The sequence below is a fragment of the Xyrauchen texanus genome, chromosome 33, assembly GCF_025860055.1.
Source record: "Xyrauchen texanus isolate HMW12.3.18 chromosome 33, RBS_HiC_50CHRs, whole genome shotgun sequence".
NCBI classification, from domain to species: Eukaryota; Metazoa; Chordata; class Actinopteri; order Cypriniformes; family Catostomidae; genus Xyrauchen; species Xyrauchen texanus.
In genome coordinates this window covers 3,099,173-3,118,884 of record NC_068308.1, presented here as the reverse complement: position 1 = coordinate 3,118,884, position 19,712 = coordinate 3,099,173, and the positions used below count along the sequence as shown (strand labels likewise).

Genomic DNA, 19,712 nt, shown 5'->3' with positions numbered 1-19,712 from the left:
AAAAAAATATATTTTGAGACTTGAGAACCAAACGATGATCTAACTGACATTAATCCATAACCAGCCCACAAAAGTTTTCTTATTTATATTTTTTGTGCAGCCGGAGGTTCCTTGGGATGTGCACCTCGAGTAAGTGTTCTTTATTCTTTATGTTTACGTGAACTGTGATTCAAAACTTTGAGATACTGGGATCTTTTCCTCACTTGTTTCTCGTTCATCTGCATCAGACTTGCACAACGGCTCCAGCCTCGTCATAATCAAAGACCACGATTGTGCTGTGTGTGTCTGTGTGTCTGTGTGTGTATGGCTGTACTAAAGCCTTTGCTATTTGATGTCCTGCCCTCATTTCCTGTTTCAGTAGGAAATACGTCAAAACACCAAATCAAACTGTACTTGTCAAGGCACTTCACAGGGACTATTGAAACAACTTTAATTAAAATTAAAGCACTCAAGTTAAATATTTCAAGATAATTTCATGATTCTTTCAAAATGAATACATAATTCTGATACTGTTGGGATAATAATCATGTAAATAATCCTGCCTTGATACAGTATGTGTTACATGAACACACAATGATTAATATTACCTCTGGATGGCATTTGTGCTGCACCACCATTTGTATTCTGAGGTTTGTACCCTGAAATAAAAGAGTCATTTAGTCAGAGGACAGACTATAGCAGATCAGTAGGCAGTCCAATTTAAAATAAATTAAAAGAAAAGAGAAAAAATATAAATTCAAATAAAAGTAGGCCTGTCAATTTAACACATTGATTTAGTGTGATTCATTATTGAAAAAATAACCCATATGTAAATTCTGTAATGAAAATATATATTTTGTAATTATCGGAACAATTTAAGGTTATAGTATATGTAGTTTCTGCCTCAGATGGCACGGCCACAGTCTGGGCACAAACGTCTGATGTTTATAGCTCACAAAACTGCAAAACGCTTTCTTGAACAATCGGCCAATATCTGATTGGCTGGTTCCATGGAACTTCCATGAGGGGACGCACACATGATGTTTCATCAGTCCTCCTGGAAGCAGAGTTGCGTTCACAAGTTTCAGTGTTGTGATTGGTGAACCTTGTGAAGTGAACCAACTGTGAATGGAACCAACTGTGATTGGAGTGGTGGTGGCGTAGTGGTCTAAAGCACATAACTGGTAATCAGAAGGTCACTGGTTCGATCCCCACGGCCACCACCATTGTGTCCTTGAGCAAGTCACTTAACTCCAGGTTGCTCCGGGGGGATTGTCCCTGTAATAAGTGCTTTGTAAGTCGCTTCGGATAAAAGCATCTGCCAAATGCATTAATGTTTACATGTCAGTTAGATGGCATTTCGGTTCTTGGCCAATAGAGCGTAACAGTCTGGTTCCGGAAGAAAAATACCATTCATTAAATCTTTAAAGACAGACCTACAGTGAACTATGAGGTTGTTCATTGATGGTAAATGCTTCTGTTGAATCGATTCTAGTCTGTGTTATCTTCATCGTTTAAAAATCAGGTTTGATAGCGGAATTCGTGGTAAACATCTACATTACCCATGGTCCAGCAGAGAAAGATCCACCAACCAGAGAACCACAGCCAAATAAAACCACGAAACATGTTTCGGGGGCAACTACCAACTATGCCGCAGTCATAGGTCTGGTAACGTGAGACTAAAATACATGTAACTTTGTTTTTTTATGAGTTGAGTCGGCAGGAGGCAGTCAGCGCACCTCAATAAAACTCACAAGCAGTGCAGCCACAGAACAAGAGCAAAAGTTTCAACTACTTTTAACTTGACAGAGTTTATGATGCTAAAAACCAGTAAGATGCTGTAAACGCACATAGACTGACAATTACAAATAATGCACATGGAGAACAGGATTAACAAACTCAATTGCGAAATGGATTGCTGTTGACTGTAGGCGTATGTTTAATGGCATGGGAATAAAACAAACTATATATTGTAGTTGAATTATTATGTCTTTTTTATTTATATTGAATTATCTTTACTTGGGGGCCAAATATTAATACATGCGATTAATTATGATTAATTACATGATGTTTAAACGATTAACAGCCCCTTAATAAAATAAATAAAAGAACATCAAGAAAATATCAACATCATATAAAAGTGTCAAATACGTAAGCAAACAAAGATGCTCCAATTGGTTCGTAATTTACCATTTAAAAAAATCTATTTCATATACATAATATCAGTACTATGCAGAATTCTTACAACTGCCAAGATAAATAAAGTGCTTTATATTTCTGTTGCCTTGACATCAAAGTTCATGATTTATCTTTATTTCCTTGTTTTTCTTGGTAAAATGTGTACAAATGAAACTGCTGTGTAATGCCATGCTGTTGGCTGAAGGTTTTAGGTGGATGGCACAAGGCCATGGATGGAGACAGTTGGGGAAGAGCATCAATAGAGTGCCTGTGTACATGTAATAAAATCTCACTCTCACAGAGATGTTACTTTCAGACGGACCCTGCAGGAAACCTCGCTCGCTTTGATTGGGTGTTAAGAAGCATTTGGCAGAGAAAAGATGTTTCACAAAATGCCGTGAGGATTTTCAGGAATTGAACATGCACTTTGGCACAGATATTGGATACCTTGAATGTGTAATTCTTCTTGTGTACATTTATATATTTGAGCATTAACTATTAGATTATTATGTAGCTATAGGTGACAAAAGTTGTTTAATGAATAATCTGTTATTCTACTGTATATTATTAGTTTGTCAATCCTTTCCTAAAGTACCACTTACACTCCACATTTTGGTTTTCTCTTTTATTTAGCACAACTTATTCTACTGATTAGCTAATTAGAAGTGATCCATGATCTGAAATGACTGTTTGAAATAAGTGGAAGTATTAGTGGTACAAGGACATTTGCAGAACTCAATGATCATTCACCTTTTCAATCGTGTTTCTAACCATTTATGAACAAGTTGAAGACCACACATGTGGAAAAATCATTGAAACATAGAAGACAATGAAAGTTTGCTTAAAATATTATTAATTAGTCTTAATTTTTGATATTGAAGTAAAATAAAAATTGGTGGTAAGGATAGACAAATGCTCGAGTCTGATCAATTAAATGATTTGTCTTGACAACAACACTTGACTGCCTGTATGTACAGAATAATGTATTGTATATTTTGAATCATAAATGATAAAACACCTGATTATCACTTGTATTCTCTTTTGAATAATTAGAACCCCAGTATGTAATCATAAAGTGTAATACATGATCAACAGATGATTTCATGTGTTATATCATGCGTTATATCATGCTTATAGTTAGAGTAATATACTTTTTTAAATTGTTATCACATTACTAATTACTTTGAACTTATTGTCTAAAGCACTTTTCACAGAACTACTCCTTCAGCTGGAAATACATATTTATTCATATTTGAAATGTATTATACATAATATATTTTTAAAAGGATTTGTATCCCCAAGTATTTAACTGAAAGTTATTGACTGTAATCTGATTACAAGAAATTGAAATGTAAAGCATTACACTACTTTTTGACTTAAAAAGTCATTAGATTACAGTAACTACTTTTGTAGTCAGATTACACACAACAATAATTATAATGTATTATACTAGTTAAAGTACTATAATATAATTGAGGGTACACTTATTTATTAAAAGATGTCTTTATATTAATCCATTAAGAACACTTTATAATACATACAATATACTGGCTTCATATAAAGTGTTACCACTGTGTCTTTGTGAAATGCATGTCAAATTGGAATTGGATACCCAAAGGAATTCCAATTAAAGAACACCATTTTGTATGTGGGAATACATTTATGGGGTGTCATTTAATACCTTTATGTCTATTTCTAAACCAAGAACACCTTATGATGCAGAAAACCTCTTTTGTTCCTCCACAAATTAAGAAAGAAATGCAGTTCTTAAAAAATGAACTGTAGGCATTCAACCAAATGTCCTCCCAATCACAACATAGTGTTTAAGAAACAGATATACTTTGTTTTCTTATCTGCACTCTTACCTGTGCCACCTTGAAGAGTCACTCTTGTCATCCAAAGCAATAATAGCGTCTGCTGAAGTGTCCATCTCAACATTATGCAGGCGACTAAATGAAAGAATCAAGGAAAATGACCCAATATGTACAGCTTCATTAACAGAATGCACATCCAGCACTGAGATGAGCTTTATAAACCCCTCAGTGGCCAGCGGCACCTCCTCTATGGGCCACCCAAATGAAGACAGCACCCCCCACACACACAAACTTTGGTACCATAAAACTTTATAAATATGCTTAATAACTGGTTGAATAAGGTTGAATTAAGATACAAGTCACTTGTATCACTCAGAACAGTATGTGATTTCTATATATTGATGTATTTATTTGCTAAGTAGCTGTATAATAATCAGAACAATGTACAATAAGCTGGTCAGTGTCACAAAATAAACACTTTCCATATTTATATTAATGATTACTGTCTGATTGTCAGTTGTTAATTTGGAATGTAATCATGCTTTCTACTTTTTGACTCAATGAGTTTACAAGGAAATTGTCTGATGTCACATATGTTTCAGATGATAGAAGCAAAATCAGGTGTCAATGAAACAGTTTCATCTGAAAATGTTCCTATGTGAATGTTAAACAAAGCACAACTGCTGCCGTTCAAGCAGGAATTCACTGTATGCTTTTCAAATTAACCATTACATCTGCACTAGGAAGCGAAAAGACTCACCGTATGTCTCCTAGACATAGTGAATATAAAACCAAGTCACAGTCAGACACTATGTACACATGAGTCTTGTCACTCAAACGCTAATGTACTTGAAACACAATGCACAAACACACAGTGGCTCCCCAATACTTTCCAAGTGCGGTTGGGGGAGTTTAGAAGGAGTCCTGTTTTAAACAGAGACATTTTGCTACATTCATGTCTGATATTAAATGTGCTGTAAGTGATTTTAGCCATTCTGCAATTTCCACAAGCTGTCAAGTTGGATTAGCCACACCCTCTTTTTTCAAAATTATGCACTCCAAAGATACCAAATTAGCTTCATTGAGACCAGCACGAGCACAAATGGTTGTCAAAAACAACAGCACCAAAATAGCACCATCAACTGGCAACTGGTATAAGAAACATGGCATAAAAATGGCATTAGACTTCAATAATTCGCTGCAACTACAGTATTATGTGAATGAGCAAAATGATTGACAGGCAGAAGGCGTCATAGAAGGCGTTTGCTGTTTACAGAGTCTAGAGCTGTCTCAGAGACAGGTGAGATATCTCACGACATGTATTTCATTAATATCTTTCATGGAGTATTAAAGATGTTGCATACCTTTCCATGAAAAAAAAAAACATACCTAACCACATTTTAACAATGATGAAATTAGGAAACTGAAAACAGCAGAAAAGGTTAGTGCAGATTAGTCTGTACGTGGCCTTAATCAGACTGTAGACGTCTATTGAAAATGAGATATAAAATAATACATTTTGTGAGGGTTTTGCTCAAACTAGTGAACATATCTGCCAATCGGTTGGGAGGTTAAGTGCATACACATGCTTTAGGCATGGGCTTAGTGGAACAGAATAAAAAAATTGAATCTTAGAGAAAACATTTTAATTCTCTAAAAAGTTGTAAAATGTTAAATTATCTAAAAAAAAAAACTAAACAAAATGTAATAAAGCCACTTATTGCAATATAAGCTTTTCATTCTCTCTCTCTCACCTCCCTCAATATTCCTCTAAGAATGTCACTTAAATGTATAATCTGCTCATGAGAAAGTACAACAAAGTGGGTAAAGTAAAAGAGAAAAATCCAGCAGTATTTCACTTAACACCGACATTCCACATGCTGCACCTAAATCCTCAAATCAAGAGGTCAAGGGGAGTTGAAAGCTCAAACTTTAAACCCTCAGTCTCCTCTTTTCCGACCTCACATACACTTAACTGATGCATAAAATGACATCACCATGACCTACTCCGACACAAAGTCATTAACAAACAAAAGGCAGTTTGAAACCATACGATGGCAACAAATTGGTGTGCCACACAAATAACACTCCTCATGAGAAGCCCACGGGTACAGAGCCATAAGAATAGTTTTCAGATACTTCTGAAATAGTTTTGTGTTTCCTCACAATTATTTTGGGTCCCTTACTGTAACTTTATCTCGTTCAAAAATGAACCGTTTTACTTCATAAGCCATATTTTAACAATGATATTCATAGTAAAATCAAAGTAATAATACAGAAAAAAGTACATGTATCACAAATTAACCATAGTGTTTTTGAATTTGGCACGAAGTTGTGGTTTTCCAGTATTATTACTGTTGTTTTACCATGAATATCATAGTTAAAATATGGTCACTGTAGTAAAACCATGCTACTACAAATACCATAGCTGAACCATGGTTCATTTTTGTAAGGGGCAGATAAAGCTACTGCGAGGGAAATGCCAAACTTTCTGCAAGGGAACAGAAAACTATTGCGAGTGAACAGAAATAGCGGCGAAAATGCAAATGATTGTGATGGAACAAACCTTTTTTGGAGATCATGAGGGAACACAAAACTGTTGCTTCCTCAGCAAAAGGAAACTATTTCAAATGAACGGAAGCTATTGCGAGGGAATGTAAATATTTTTGAAAGGGTACGTAAACTACTGCAAGAGAACAGAAACTAGTGGTGAGAATGATAAATATTGTGTTTTACCTAAACTCTTTTTTAAAAGGAATGCAAAATGTATTATGAGGGAATGCAAATTTAAGTGAATGTTAACTATTGTGAGTAAATACAAAACAATTTCAGAAAATAATTTCCCTCCCTGTCCTCTAATGAGCTCCATACGGGAGACTAGACACAATGAGTATTAAACAGTCTGATGTTAGCATGTTGCTAAGTTAAAAAAATTATCTAATAATAAGCACAAAAATACACAGCATACAAACATATTTGGTATAAAAAAAATATATTTTAATTAGATTAAATTGTTTGAGTGAAATTCCACTTTTTTATTTCATTAAATAGAGAAAAGAATCAACTTTTCCGGATTTGTCTATGGTTTGCGTCCACCACAAAGGTTACATGTGATGCTGCTTTGCAGTTTGGCCAAAATTAAATTTCTTAGAAGAGAGCATCATTTTGCAACCTACCTGTTGGAACAGCCACAATTGAAACGGATCAATCTGAATGATAAAGCAGACCAACTGGATACTGGAGAATGATGCTTCCTCAGTAAAAACAGTCTTGTCTGTACAAACGTAAAAATTCTTATACTTTTAAGTTGCTATACCAAGACAAACAACTTGTGTGAAATGTAGAAATCCAGATATTAAGCCTGTGGGGACCATACACCTTGTCTGAGCAGCTATAGCATAAACATTTAGTCTACAGCTTCAGTCAATATGACCCTCACTCACCATACAGGAAACCCATAAACTAAACCATTTACTGACAAACCCCTAAAGAGAAGTTGAACTAGGCTGTTTTCTTTTTACTTTAGGATGCACCATCATATCTGTTTGGCTCCATTTTTCATTGATCAAAGAAGTGAGGCTATCATGTCTGGTCCAAACCGACAATGTCTACAGTGGCACGAATAACAGAAAATTTGAATGATGTTACGGGAGGAATGTGTCATCACAGTTCTGCGTATGGAGCGGTGTAGACGCAGACTGCCCATGATGGCCCCTGTCTACCGTCGAAAGCACCCACAATGGGTACGTGTGCATTGGAACTGGACCATGGAACAGTTTGCCTGCTCCGATAATTCCCATTTCCCTTTACAACACATGTGTAGCAAGTTCCCCAGATCTTCATCGGAGCATCTATGGGATGTGCTGGACCAACAAGTCTGATCCATGTAGGAAGGATCTGCTGCTAATGTCTTTGTGCCAGATCCCACAGGACCCCTTCAGGGGTCTTGTAGAGTCCATGCCTCTCTAGTAATCATAAAATACATTGTCACACCATTACAATTCTTGGGTCACTAAAGACACCAAACACTCTTGGTAATGAAGCAATTAGAAAATACATTTTTTTCTTCTTTCCACTGAGAGATTTCTTTTTTTTTTTTTTTTTAAAGTGGGGCATAACTCCAAATAATGGTTGAAGGGGGTGGAAGAGCTCACAAGTCACTAAAGACCTGAGGTATACATTTAAAGATTAATGGTAATATTGTAGCTGTAGAAATCCACTATGGCATGGAATATTGATCACCTTCAGTCAGCAACTTCAATTAAGAAATCAATTATCAATGACACATTAAAAGGCATTGTAAATAATGGTTTCATTTCCTTTATTTTATTATAAACGCATAGTAATGATTTTTGCATTAATTTCTATTGAACTTTTCAAAAATAATCTTAAAATACGTGCATTTATACATTTTACCATGATTCACATTCTCTCCTCCCCCCATAAAATACACAAGTTGCCATCTTTTTCAGATTTTTATTTATTTTTAATTTGCAAGTGCTCTGCAACAGTGAAATTACACATTGAATAAATTAAAGACAAAAATCAAACCATAACACAAACATCACAAATTCACATTTTCTCTAAATTAACACCCAAAACCTTTCTTTGAAAGACAATTGAATTCAGTTTTTTTTTTATTTTTATACAATTACAAATTAAACCCAAAACCTTCTGTGCAACTGTATAATTAAATCAACCCCAACGGCTCACTCTGAAAGACCTGTAGACCACAAATCCAACATGAACGACTTCATCTGTAATGTGAATGCAATTAATAACTGAATATCAGCCACTTTATCTGCCAGTATAAGTGCTAATTAGTGTGCAAAGCAATTCTTGATTGATATGACACTTAAAACTGACAGTTTAAAAATGAGAAATAAAGAAAACAAAAAGGTTATGAAAATTAATACAGATCAAGCTTGGAAGGATATCTTCTGTGGCAGTATTTAGGTCACTTCAATTCTTTGAGTCGTCAAGTGTTTCAGGTTCAGTAACGGGGTCATGAGGTCACATTTATGATGCTACAGCCAGACAGCCTGTAACTGATCTGCAGGGGAAAGAAATCCTAAAATCAGTGTCATTTCACAACAGCTTCAATTCTGTTCTCTGCTAGAAATATTGGGCCTCATTCATGAAAATCATTTGTAAAGTCAGTCTGACAAATTTTGGATTAATTTAAAACATTAGTTGGTACACATAAAATGTACACCTGCCATAGGTTAATCCTGCCCAAGAAATCAGAACGCGTTCTTTCAGACAAACAGTCTGGAAAAAACTGATAAAAAGTAAAAACAATAGTAAACGAAAATGTGTAAAATTAAAAAAAAAAAATCTTTATTTGACAAGCGCCATTATATAGAAGTTAGTATATGCATCGGGAAACTGAGTTCAGTTGACGTTTTGTCAGTGGTAACCCCATGAACAAACACGTCGCGGGCAGGTGTGTATACAATGCAACTAGGGAAATGTTTTTTTTTTAAAAAAGCCTGCACTCAGTTTTGGTTGAAGACCTCCGTCAGGCATTCTGTCAATTTCTTTGAAGATTGTTCCTGTTGCAAGGAAAGTACATCACTGTACAGTCTTGGATTTACTCGATGATGCTGGCGATGCACTCAACTGAACCAGAGAAGATTAATGGTGGTGGACATCCACCTTTCAGAATACACAGAATTTCTCACTTTTTAGATGCGAGTGTTTGCTAAATCAATTTCACCATGTGAATGCACTAAAAAAAATACTATTAAAAGAAATAAAATTATATATTTACTTAACGTTTTCAGGAATCTCCATTTTATGCAGAAATTACTCCCAATTCTTTCATATATTTACAGAATGTTCATGAATAAGGCCCAACGCACGTTGCATTCTCCGCATTTCTGCAAGAGGTACCATCACGGGCAGTGGCTTAACCTTTGCATTGGCCTTCTATGGTCAGTTTTCTTTCAGGAGTCAAAGAGAATCTTGCAAGCTGCTGCCTATACATTTTTCATAACCAATTTTAAAACACTCACTATACAAAGTTAACTTATTCCAAAATATTGGTCTGATTTTACAGAAAACACCACAAATTTTGAAATGGTAATAATTCATAACTATTGTATACACGTGACATTGTATGTTTACAATCGTATTTTTTATCATGTCTTTGAAAGCCTGTGATTCAGGCCATATTTGCTCAGTGTGTCTGCTTAAAGTGCTACTCGCTGCAATCTAAATGGAATGAACCAAGAAAAAAAATTCTCCATCACAAAATACAGATGTGAAATGCAGGTGGCACTCTAATGTAGCAGAGCACACGCCATGTGCTCATAGAAATTCAGTGCATTTTGTGATCGCACGCACCTTCCACGCCGTTTTGTTGAATATATTGGCCTCTGAGTGGAATAGAAGCTTACTCACTGAAAAGCTTTTTTTTAGAATATATAATACTTAATCATTGATGGTCAAGAACATAATTTGTGATTCTTTAATAACAATTTGAACTTGTGTTATGGCAACAAAAATTCCAAAGAAGCTTTCATTTGATATGACATAACCATTTAAGGTCTAAACAAAAAAAAAAAGTTTCATAAATCATTATGAATTCTAAATTCTACAGTAGCACAAGGTGGTGATCATTCGCAACGTAAAAGTTCTCGGGTCTCATCTTGATTTTATTACATGTAACAAATTAAACTTTCAAATGGTACCACAAATGACTATACCTGTCTCCTGGGACTTTTACATTCAAGCAGACAAGTATAGGCTTCACACTACTGGCACCATCCTCAGAGTTTAAGGATTTAAACTGAACAAGTTAATAGATAGTTACCTGAATAACAGATCCAGTTTAAAGATGTCCGTTCACCCAAAAATGAAAGGTCTCATCTACTCACCCTCATGCCATCCCAGATGTACAGTCAGGTCCATAAATATTGGGACATCGACACAATTCTAATCTGTTTGGCTCTATACACCACCACAATGGATTTGAAATGAATTGAACAAGATGTGCTTTAACTGCATACTTTCAGCTTTAATTTGAGGGTATTTACATCCAAATCAGGTGAACGGTGTAGGAATTACAACAGTTTGTATATGTGCCTCCCACTTTTTAAGGGACCAAAAGTAATGGGACAATTGGCTGCTCAGCTGTTCCATGGCCAGGTGTGTGTAATTCCCTCATTATCCCATTTACAAGGAGCAGATAAAAGGTCCAGAATTCATTTCAAGTGTGCTATTTGCATTTGGAATCTGTTGCTGTCAACTCTCAATATGAGATCCAAAGAGCTGTCACTATCAGTGAAGCAAGCCATCATTAGATTGAAAAATCAAAACAAAGCCATAAGAGAGATAGCAAAACATTAGTTGTGGCCAAATCAACTGTTTGGAACATTCTTAAAAAGAAAGAACGCACCGGTGAGCTCAGCAACACCAAAAGACCCGGAAGACCACGGAAAACAACTGTGGTGGATGACCGAAGAATTCTTTCCCTGGTGAAGAAAACACCCTTCACAACAGTTGGCCAGATCAAGAACACTTTCCAGGAGGTAGGTGTATGTGTGTCAAAGTCAACAATCAAGAGAAGATTTCACCAGAGTGAATACAGAGGGTTCACCACAAGATGTAAACCATTGGTGAGCCTTAAAAACAGGAAGGCCAGATTAGAGTTTGCCAAACAACATCTAAAAAAGCCTTCACAGTTCTGGAACAACATCCTATGGACAGATGAGACAAAGATCAACTTGTACCAGAGTGATGGGAAGAGAAGAGTATGGAGAAGGAAAGGAACTGCTCATGATCCAAAGCATACCACCTCATTAGTGAAGCATGGTGGTGGTAGTGTCATGGCGTGGGCATGTATGGCTGCCAATGGAACTGGTTCTCTTGTATTTATTGATGATGTGACTGCTGACAAAAGCAGCAGGATGAATTCTGAAGTGTTTCGGGCAATATTATCTGCTCATATTCAGCCAAATGCTACAGAACTCATTGGATGGCGCTTCACAGTACAGATGGACAATGACCCGAAGCATACTGCGAAAGCAACCAAAGAGTTTAAGGGAAAGAAGTGGAATGTTATGCAATGGCCAAGTCAATCACCTGACCTGAATCCGATTGAGCATGCATTTCACTTGCTGAAGACAAAACTGAAGGGAAAATGCCCCAAGAACAAGCAGGAACTGAAGACAGTTGCAGTAGAGGCCTGGCAGAGCATCACCAGGGATGAAACCCAGCGTCTGGTGATCTCTATGCGTTCCAGACTTCAGGCTGTAATTGACTGCAAAGGATTTCCAACCAAGTATTAAAAAGTTAAAGTTTGATTTATGATTGTTAATCTGTCCCATTACATTTGGTCCCTTAAAAAGTGGGAGGCACATATACCAAAAAGATTAGAATTGTGTCGATGTACCAATATTTATGGACCTGACTCTATGACTTTTCTTCAGCAGAACACATTTGAAGAAAAATATCTCAGCAGGTCCATATAATGGATGTGGATGGTAATAAGATTTTTGATGCTCCTAAAAGCACAGTCATGAGAGCAAGATGGCGCAGAGTATGGCTGCTGCGCTGCGAGCTCCGACTCAATGTTGCAGTTTTTTTGCTTGTTTTGTCTACAACTATGTTTTTCATCTTGGATGTCATCTACCTTATTGCCTACGATAGACAAACACTTTTGGAAATTGGTTCAATTGCACACCGAAAACCAGACTTTAAATTCCTCAATGCCAACCCGCTGTTTTGATATACAACAGCGGAGCACTTTGTCTGGGCTGCCCAGCTGCGTAAACATAGCTGGAAAAGTGGAAGAGCCAGTGTTCTCAGACAAATCTTCCCTGCTACGCAGCATTCTACTGGCAAAATTTTCATTTATGGACAACAAGCTCTGCGAGCAGAGTGTGCTGATCTCTTTCCAATGAGAGACTGATGCATTATCTGCCTTGCAGAAACCTGATGTTTGGCTGAGTCTGCTGCCCCACCCCCACCCCCCACACACACACACACACACACACACACACACACACACACACAGATGTATAAGCAAGCAGGAAACCGTACACCCTGAGGCCGCGTTCATTGTGACTAGGTACATTAACAAAGCCAACTTCAAGTCAATCAAACAATCACACTTGCAACACAAGAGGGGACCGGGTTTTGGACCATTAACCTTTATGCATTTGGCAGACGCTTTTATCCAAAGCGACACAGTGCACTTATTACAGAGTTAAGTGCGTTACTCTAGGACACAATGGTGGTGACTGTGGGGATTGAACCAGTGACCTCCTGATTAACAGTTATGTGCTTTAGTCCACTAAACCACTAGCACTCCATTGCTACTCTCCCTTCCGGGATGGCTACAAATCCCCCCCAAACCCACCATTTGGCAAATCGGACCACTCTTCCATTCTGCCCACTTACAGGCAGAAACTGAAACAGGAAGCACCAGCCCTCAGAATAATACAGTGCTGGTCAGACCAAACTGATTCGATGCTAGAAGGCAGCTGTGATCACGTGGACTGGGAGATGTTCCGGTCCGCCTCTGATGACTTCATCGAGGTCTATACAGATACAGTAACGCGTTTCATCAGGAAGTGAATCGGTGTAGTCCAGACCCAAAAAATACTGATCTGCCCCAACCAGAAACCGTGGATTAACAGCGATGATTGTGTGGCACTTAATGCACAGACTTCCGCTTTTAATTCCAGGAACGCAGGGGAGCATAAACAAGCCCTCCAGAAAACTATCAGAGCAGCCAAACGCCAGTTGAACACCACAGACTCCAGAAGCATTTGGCAGAGAATTAATATAATCACGGCCTTCAAAAGGGAATAAAAACTCTGCCGTGAACACTGCCCTCTCTCTCCCTGATGATACAGTTTTATGCTTGTTTCAAGGGAAATAACACTGCCCTAACGGAGTGCACTCTTGTGGCCGAAGCTATAAAGGTTAGTTCACTCTCCATCTCTGTAGCAGACATAACTCAATCCTTCCGACGGTTGAATGTCCATAAAGACATGGTCCAGACAGCATTCCGGGCAACAGAGCATGCGCAAACCAACTGGCTGCGTTTTTAACCTTTCCCTCTCCTTGTCTGTGGTCCCCACAGGCTTTAAAACATCCACCTTTGTGCCTGTACCGAAACAATCCAAAAATCGCTTGTTAAATGACTGGCGTCTGGTTTCTCTGACACCAAATCAACAGCAAATGCTTTGAGGCCAATCAGAGATTACATCTGCTCTGTACTGCACGCCTCACTGGACTCACTGCAGTTTGCTTACCGTAACAACCGCTCCACTGATGATGCCGTTGCATCTACACTACACACCTGGAAAAAAGGAACACACATGTGAGAATGCGGTTTGTAGACAACAGCATTCAATGCCATAATGCCCTCAAAGCTTGATGAGAAACTCCATGCTCTGGGCTTTAACAGTTCGCTGTGCAGCTGGATCCTGGACTTCCTGTCAGGTAGACGCCAGGTGGTCAGAATGGGATGATTTATAGTTAAAAGTACCTAAATATAGATTTTTTTTTGCACCAAAAAGCAATCGTATCACTTTACAAGACATTAAATTAACCACTTGTGTCATATGGATGACATTAAAGCTGATTGTCTGAGCTTTTTGGAGCATCAAATATCATGTTATCCACATCCATTATAAGGACCTACTGAGCGGAGATATTGTTCCATTTTTCTTTAAATGTGTTCTGCTGGAGAAAGGAAGTCATCTACATCTGGGATGGCATGAGGGTCAGTAAATGAGAATTTTCATTTTTGGGTGAACTATACCTTTAAATGTCAGACGTTTAAAAAAAAAGGTAACTATGGCCTCCTTGAGTACCAATGCTTGTGAATGCCACAGTAATGCAAGTATATCAGTCAAGTGTGTACAACAGGACTGCACATATGCAACAAGTTGGCCAAATTTGTTGGCCGAAATGCAAAGTGTGAAGTATACTCACTCCAAATTGCTCTTCAGTTGGTATACGGTCCGCTTGTCAAGATATCGACAGAAGAGTGTTAGCAGGTTGGATGGCAGCTGAAGGGGCTCGACAAGTGTTGTCTGTGATAACTGCCGGGCCACGTGGAATACTGTATCCGTCCTTAAGGTCAGGAGAAACCAGTTTAAATATTGAATTTACCATTCAATTCATGCCTCAGAAGAACTGAGAAGTATGCATGTTATCCTACTACTACACGACCAGAGAAACAGATTGGAATTTTAATCTTTATTTTATGGAAAATCTTGTTATCCTCAAGAACTTCGGTTTGTGTAAAGCTGGAAATGCAACACTTCATATAAAAAGGAAACATGTACATGTATTTTGAACAACGTTGGGGAAGTTAGTTTGAAAATGTAGCTTCCAAAAGTACTCACTTTATAGTTAAACTATGGTGAAGCTACAAATGAATAGTTAGCTACATTACAAGCTACTACCAAAAAGTACTGTTTTGTGACTACAGCGCTACTCATTGGAAGATTTCACTGGTTACTGGAGTCACTCCTCAAACACTGTGAATTGTGAATGTGACTGGTTTAAAAAGGTGCACAATCGCGAACAGGGCTTGACCATTTATAAAAGAACAATTCAATTTAATTGCATGAAACACACACACACACACACACACACACACTACCAGGTCTCAAAGTCTCCAATGCTGGGCTCCATGGGCAGGTCAGAAGATAGAAGCCTTTCTCCCTGTGAGAGCAGAGCGTACAGCAGGGACAGACCAAACTGCACACAAACAGTCAATTAGAGGAAATGAAATGTCTGCAAATCAATGAAGTCTGATAAAGATGACACAGCAGGTTGTATGTATTGACACACCTTGTTCTGGCAGGCCAGTATTAACCGTGTATCTTTGGAGTCAGGCAGTGATTCTGTAAACTCTTTCAGAATTCTGATCAGCTGACTGAACGACAGTCCACCAATCACAGTGCGGAGAGACGGATACAGAACAGGCAGGGCCTGTGAAGAGGTAAAGCTTGACTTTACGGTCAAAAGTAATAAAATGCACACAGGGGAGACCAGGAGTCATTTGAAATAGTCATAAAAAGAGCCCTTAAGTTACAAAGTCAAAAGTCATTATGTAGCAGTGCTGCTTTGTATACAGATTTCAAACGGTCAAAAACTCAGACATTTGTGAATCCGGTCATCCAAACTAAGTTGTTTATTCAACAGCCATTACAAAAAATAAGTGAACTAGGGCTGCAACAACTAATTTATCAAATCACTGACAACTAACTAGATTAGTTGGATATTTGCAGTGAGCACGGATAAGCTCTGTCAGTGATGTCACTTTACAGCCCAGTGAAAAGTGTTGCATGATAATATCACCCAAGATGCCCATCGCACAAGAGCACTTTAGAAACACTTCAAAGATCATAAGCATACAGTTTAAAGTGTCTGCTGCATCATATGCGTTGAGCTTGTGCCGTTTCATGGACTTGAGACTTGTTTCTCTCCAGTGCATAAAATACATTTTATGTTTTGTAATGTATACATGTTATGAATTCACAATATGGCGCATATTTCCATTTTTGCCAAACCGTCCATTAAACTTTTCTGAGCACGCAAGAGCGAGCATCAACGACAATGAAACCAATTGCAATGGAGAGAGCGCAATCGTTGTAATTGCATGCGTGCAACATCATACCGCGATTTCATGGATGTCACAAGGTCTCAAGAGGTCCAAGTGTCTCATCATGCATGTAAAAACAATGAGCTTAGGATGTCTAGACTTTGCTGAATATAATGTATATTGCTAAAGGTCTTCCTGATGTTTGATAGTCTTGATAATGCCAAATGTCAGAATTTACCAGATAGTATAAATCTATGACAAACATTATTTCAATGTATAAGCATACTCTACCATAATTATTTTTTTTGGGGGGGGGGGGGGGGGTATGGTGTTCCCTTCAAAAGAATAGTTTAGAAACATGACATTTATTTGAAATAACGTAATCAGCAACAATCATGCCTTTTTCAGCTGAGCAGAAGTATTTATATTTTTATTCTGGTGTCATTTTGCCCCCTGCTGGACAATTTTTCCCCACTCCATTCCTGATGGATAATTTTACTCTTTAAAAGAATGGTACTTTTTGTTAAGTTTTACAAGTAAAGGTTTTGCATTTTTCCTGATAGTAGTAATAATATTAATACAATTATTCTTAACTTTCATGATTCAGGCTTTGCTCAAATGTCTGTGAAAGTAGTGTAGTATATATAAATAGTTTTACCACTTACATTGTAGGCATTTCAGCCAAGTTTTTACTGTTTAATGCCAGGTTCCCATTGTGACAACCTGCCCCATTTAGTCTGAAAACATGTTCATGGCTATTGGTAACATCTAAAGCATGACAACTGGCCATGGTCCAGTCTATTCAAATTTGTTCCACACCTCATCTACATCTCTGCTCATCAACACTGGCAGGTTTTTGGTGACCACACCCAGAATATTCAGAGCTGCATCATGTGGCAGGAAGGGGAGGAGTCTGGCCAGCATTCTCTTTCCTTTAGAGATGAGAAGACACGATAGAAACTCTTCACCTGAATCCCTGAAGGGTGAGATACCACGGCAGAGTGTTAAAGATAAAAAAAAAGCCAATCTTAAGTTGCTTATCTTTTGTGAATGTACAGTATGTCTTCATCTTACAGGAGAGTAGGGCAGCGCAGTCGACTGTAGATGTGCTCCACCCGTCTCTGTATGTTCTGCATAAGTCTCCTCTCCTCTTCTTTAGACACTGTCACCTTCACTTTCTCGGACTCTTCCACTTCTAACAACACCATGTACAACTGTACAGGGATCAGAATCATATGGGCCTCAAAGTTTAAACCACAAGACCAATTAATTGCACCCAATTCCCAATTTATGCCATGTGTGTGGAATCTTCAAGACCTCCAATTAGTTAAGGGCATAGTTCTTATGCATTAAATGCGCAATCTTAAAACACTGTCCCTATCAATTAAACCAAACTTCACTCATTTTAACATAATATTAAAGGTGCAGGATGTAACCATTTTCATGTAATATTCGCTCTGTCAATGGGTGAATGGCTTGTAACAACTTAAATTATCCCTTCCTGGACTTCCTAGGTTGCCTATTAAAGCCTGTAGACTGATATAAATGTGAAGGGAGCGGGTTTTTCCCGGTTTTGCCGGGAAAATCGAAAGGGTGAGACGTTTATGTACGCTCTCAAGAGCCTTGCCTCAGTGCTTCTCTTCCGCTAGTCAACAGCGACAACAAACAGTGTGCAATACTAGGTAACATTATCTTAGAGATTGAATCCAGCAAATGCCCGCACAACACTGACTCCTACACAAACTAGTAGGAGTAGGCCAAAATAAAAATAAATTATCTACTGAATCCAGTCTGGCTAGGGGGAACGTGATTGTGCGAAAACTGAAGTGAACTTCGGCAGGGCACTAGATTCCTGGAGGGACCTTCATTCGGTTTTGGGGATCAGAAATCGACCCTGAATTGGTGTTCTTATTGGACAGGTAAACTTACATAACTGCAATCACGTGAAATATAGTGCCATAGGGATTGATCCGTGTCATTTTAGCTAACTTGATTTGCTAAAGCTGATGAATTGCAAGCTACCTTGCTTCGTAACTTTTAAATAACTTCAACGATCTTCTCTTTATACCAAGTTAGGTAAACGGGGTCAATTTAAGCAAATATGCTGGTTTCTTGATCGTAGTACAACATTTGACATTAAAAACATACAATGGTGCAACTGTAAAGTGTCTGGTATAGTGCAGTAGTTTGTAGCTGTATATATGTATCTGTATGTTAGCTGATAAGTAGTTTTAGTTTAGTCTCAAAGTTTGTAGCAAAACAATCATAAATGTAATTTTAATTATGCCAACTCATCTGTCAACATGATGCCAGTGAATCATGTTCAGCCTCTTTGTAAGTTACATCATTGTTTTGGCCGATGCTTGCTCGCCTCCATGTGGAGCGTGCGCTCGAGTGCGAGTGTAACATATAGCTGTCTGCAGTTCACTTAACGGCCACAGGTGTCATTAATAAAAGGTTTCTGAATCTTACATACTGCACCTTTAAATATGAAGTAGCCTAATAATGCCACTAGCAGCAGCAAATGAAATTAAAATGGACTCAATGGCTGAACCAATGGTGCGAGTTTGGGGCAGAACAACCAATTTGCCTGACCAATGGCAGATGGGGAATGCGTTAAAAAAAACCAGTGTCGTATGTTATAATTAATGCACATTATGTAATGAGATTACTTTTCTGTACAAAGTAACATTACTCAAGTTACTTTTCAAGTAAGTCATGAATGTTACTTTTTCATTCAAATTAAGGTGGCTCTAAGGTTGGTTTGTGCCTGCCCGCATCTACAGTAGAGCGAACATAACGGATGGGCATGTCTTCAGTTCCAGCGCAATTGGGGACATGATGATACAATTAGACCCTTTGCTTAACTTGTGCTTGGGGAGGTGGGGGACATAAGGATAATTTGGGCTCCCAGCACCCCCCTATCCGGCCCTGGTGCTGCCCCTGAATTGTGTAAATCCATAATGCTTCAAAGACTTACTAAATCTAGCCCTGACCTACCTCAGCATTTAATATCATAGCTTTTGTTCTGTGCCCCCTTAAAAGTTTAACATTAGCCAGCCAATTATAAGGCGCATCAGAGCCGCCTTAACCTTTGTCGTTATGACACATTAATTCAGTGTGATTACATGAAAAGAAAGCTTTTAAAAAAAATTGATCATGCCACT

The 19,712-nt window shown here is 38.0% G+C and overlaps 1 protein-coding gene across 1 annotated transcript in view; it reads right to left on the bottom strand.

Annotated features, from left to right (window-relative positions):
- Positions 1–8,901: 8,901 nt before the first annotated feature.
- patl2 (PAT1 homolog 2) overlaps positions 8,902–19,712 on the bottom strand; it is a 42,351-nt gene continuing 31,540 nt past the window's right edge. The window contains 6 exon segments of the mRNA XM_052103487.1: positions 8,902–9,024; positions 14,925–15,065; positions 15,601–15,698; positions 15,792–15,932; positions 17,365–17,521; positions 17,620–17,759. Coding sequence (XP_051959447.1) covers positions 8,991–9,024; positions 14,925–15,065; positions 15,601–15,698; positions 15,792–15,932; positions 17,365–17,521; positions 17,620–17,759 — 711 coding nt within the window. The 3' untranslated portion in view covers positions 8,902–8,990.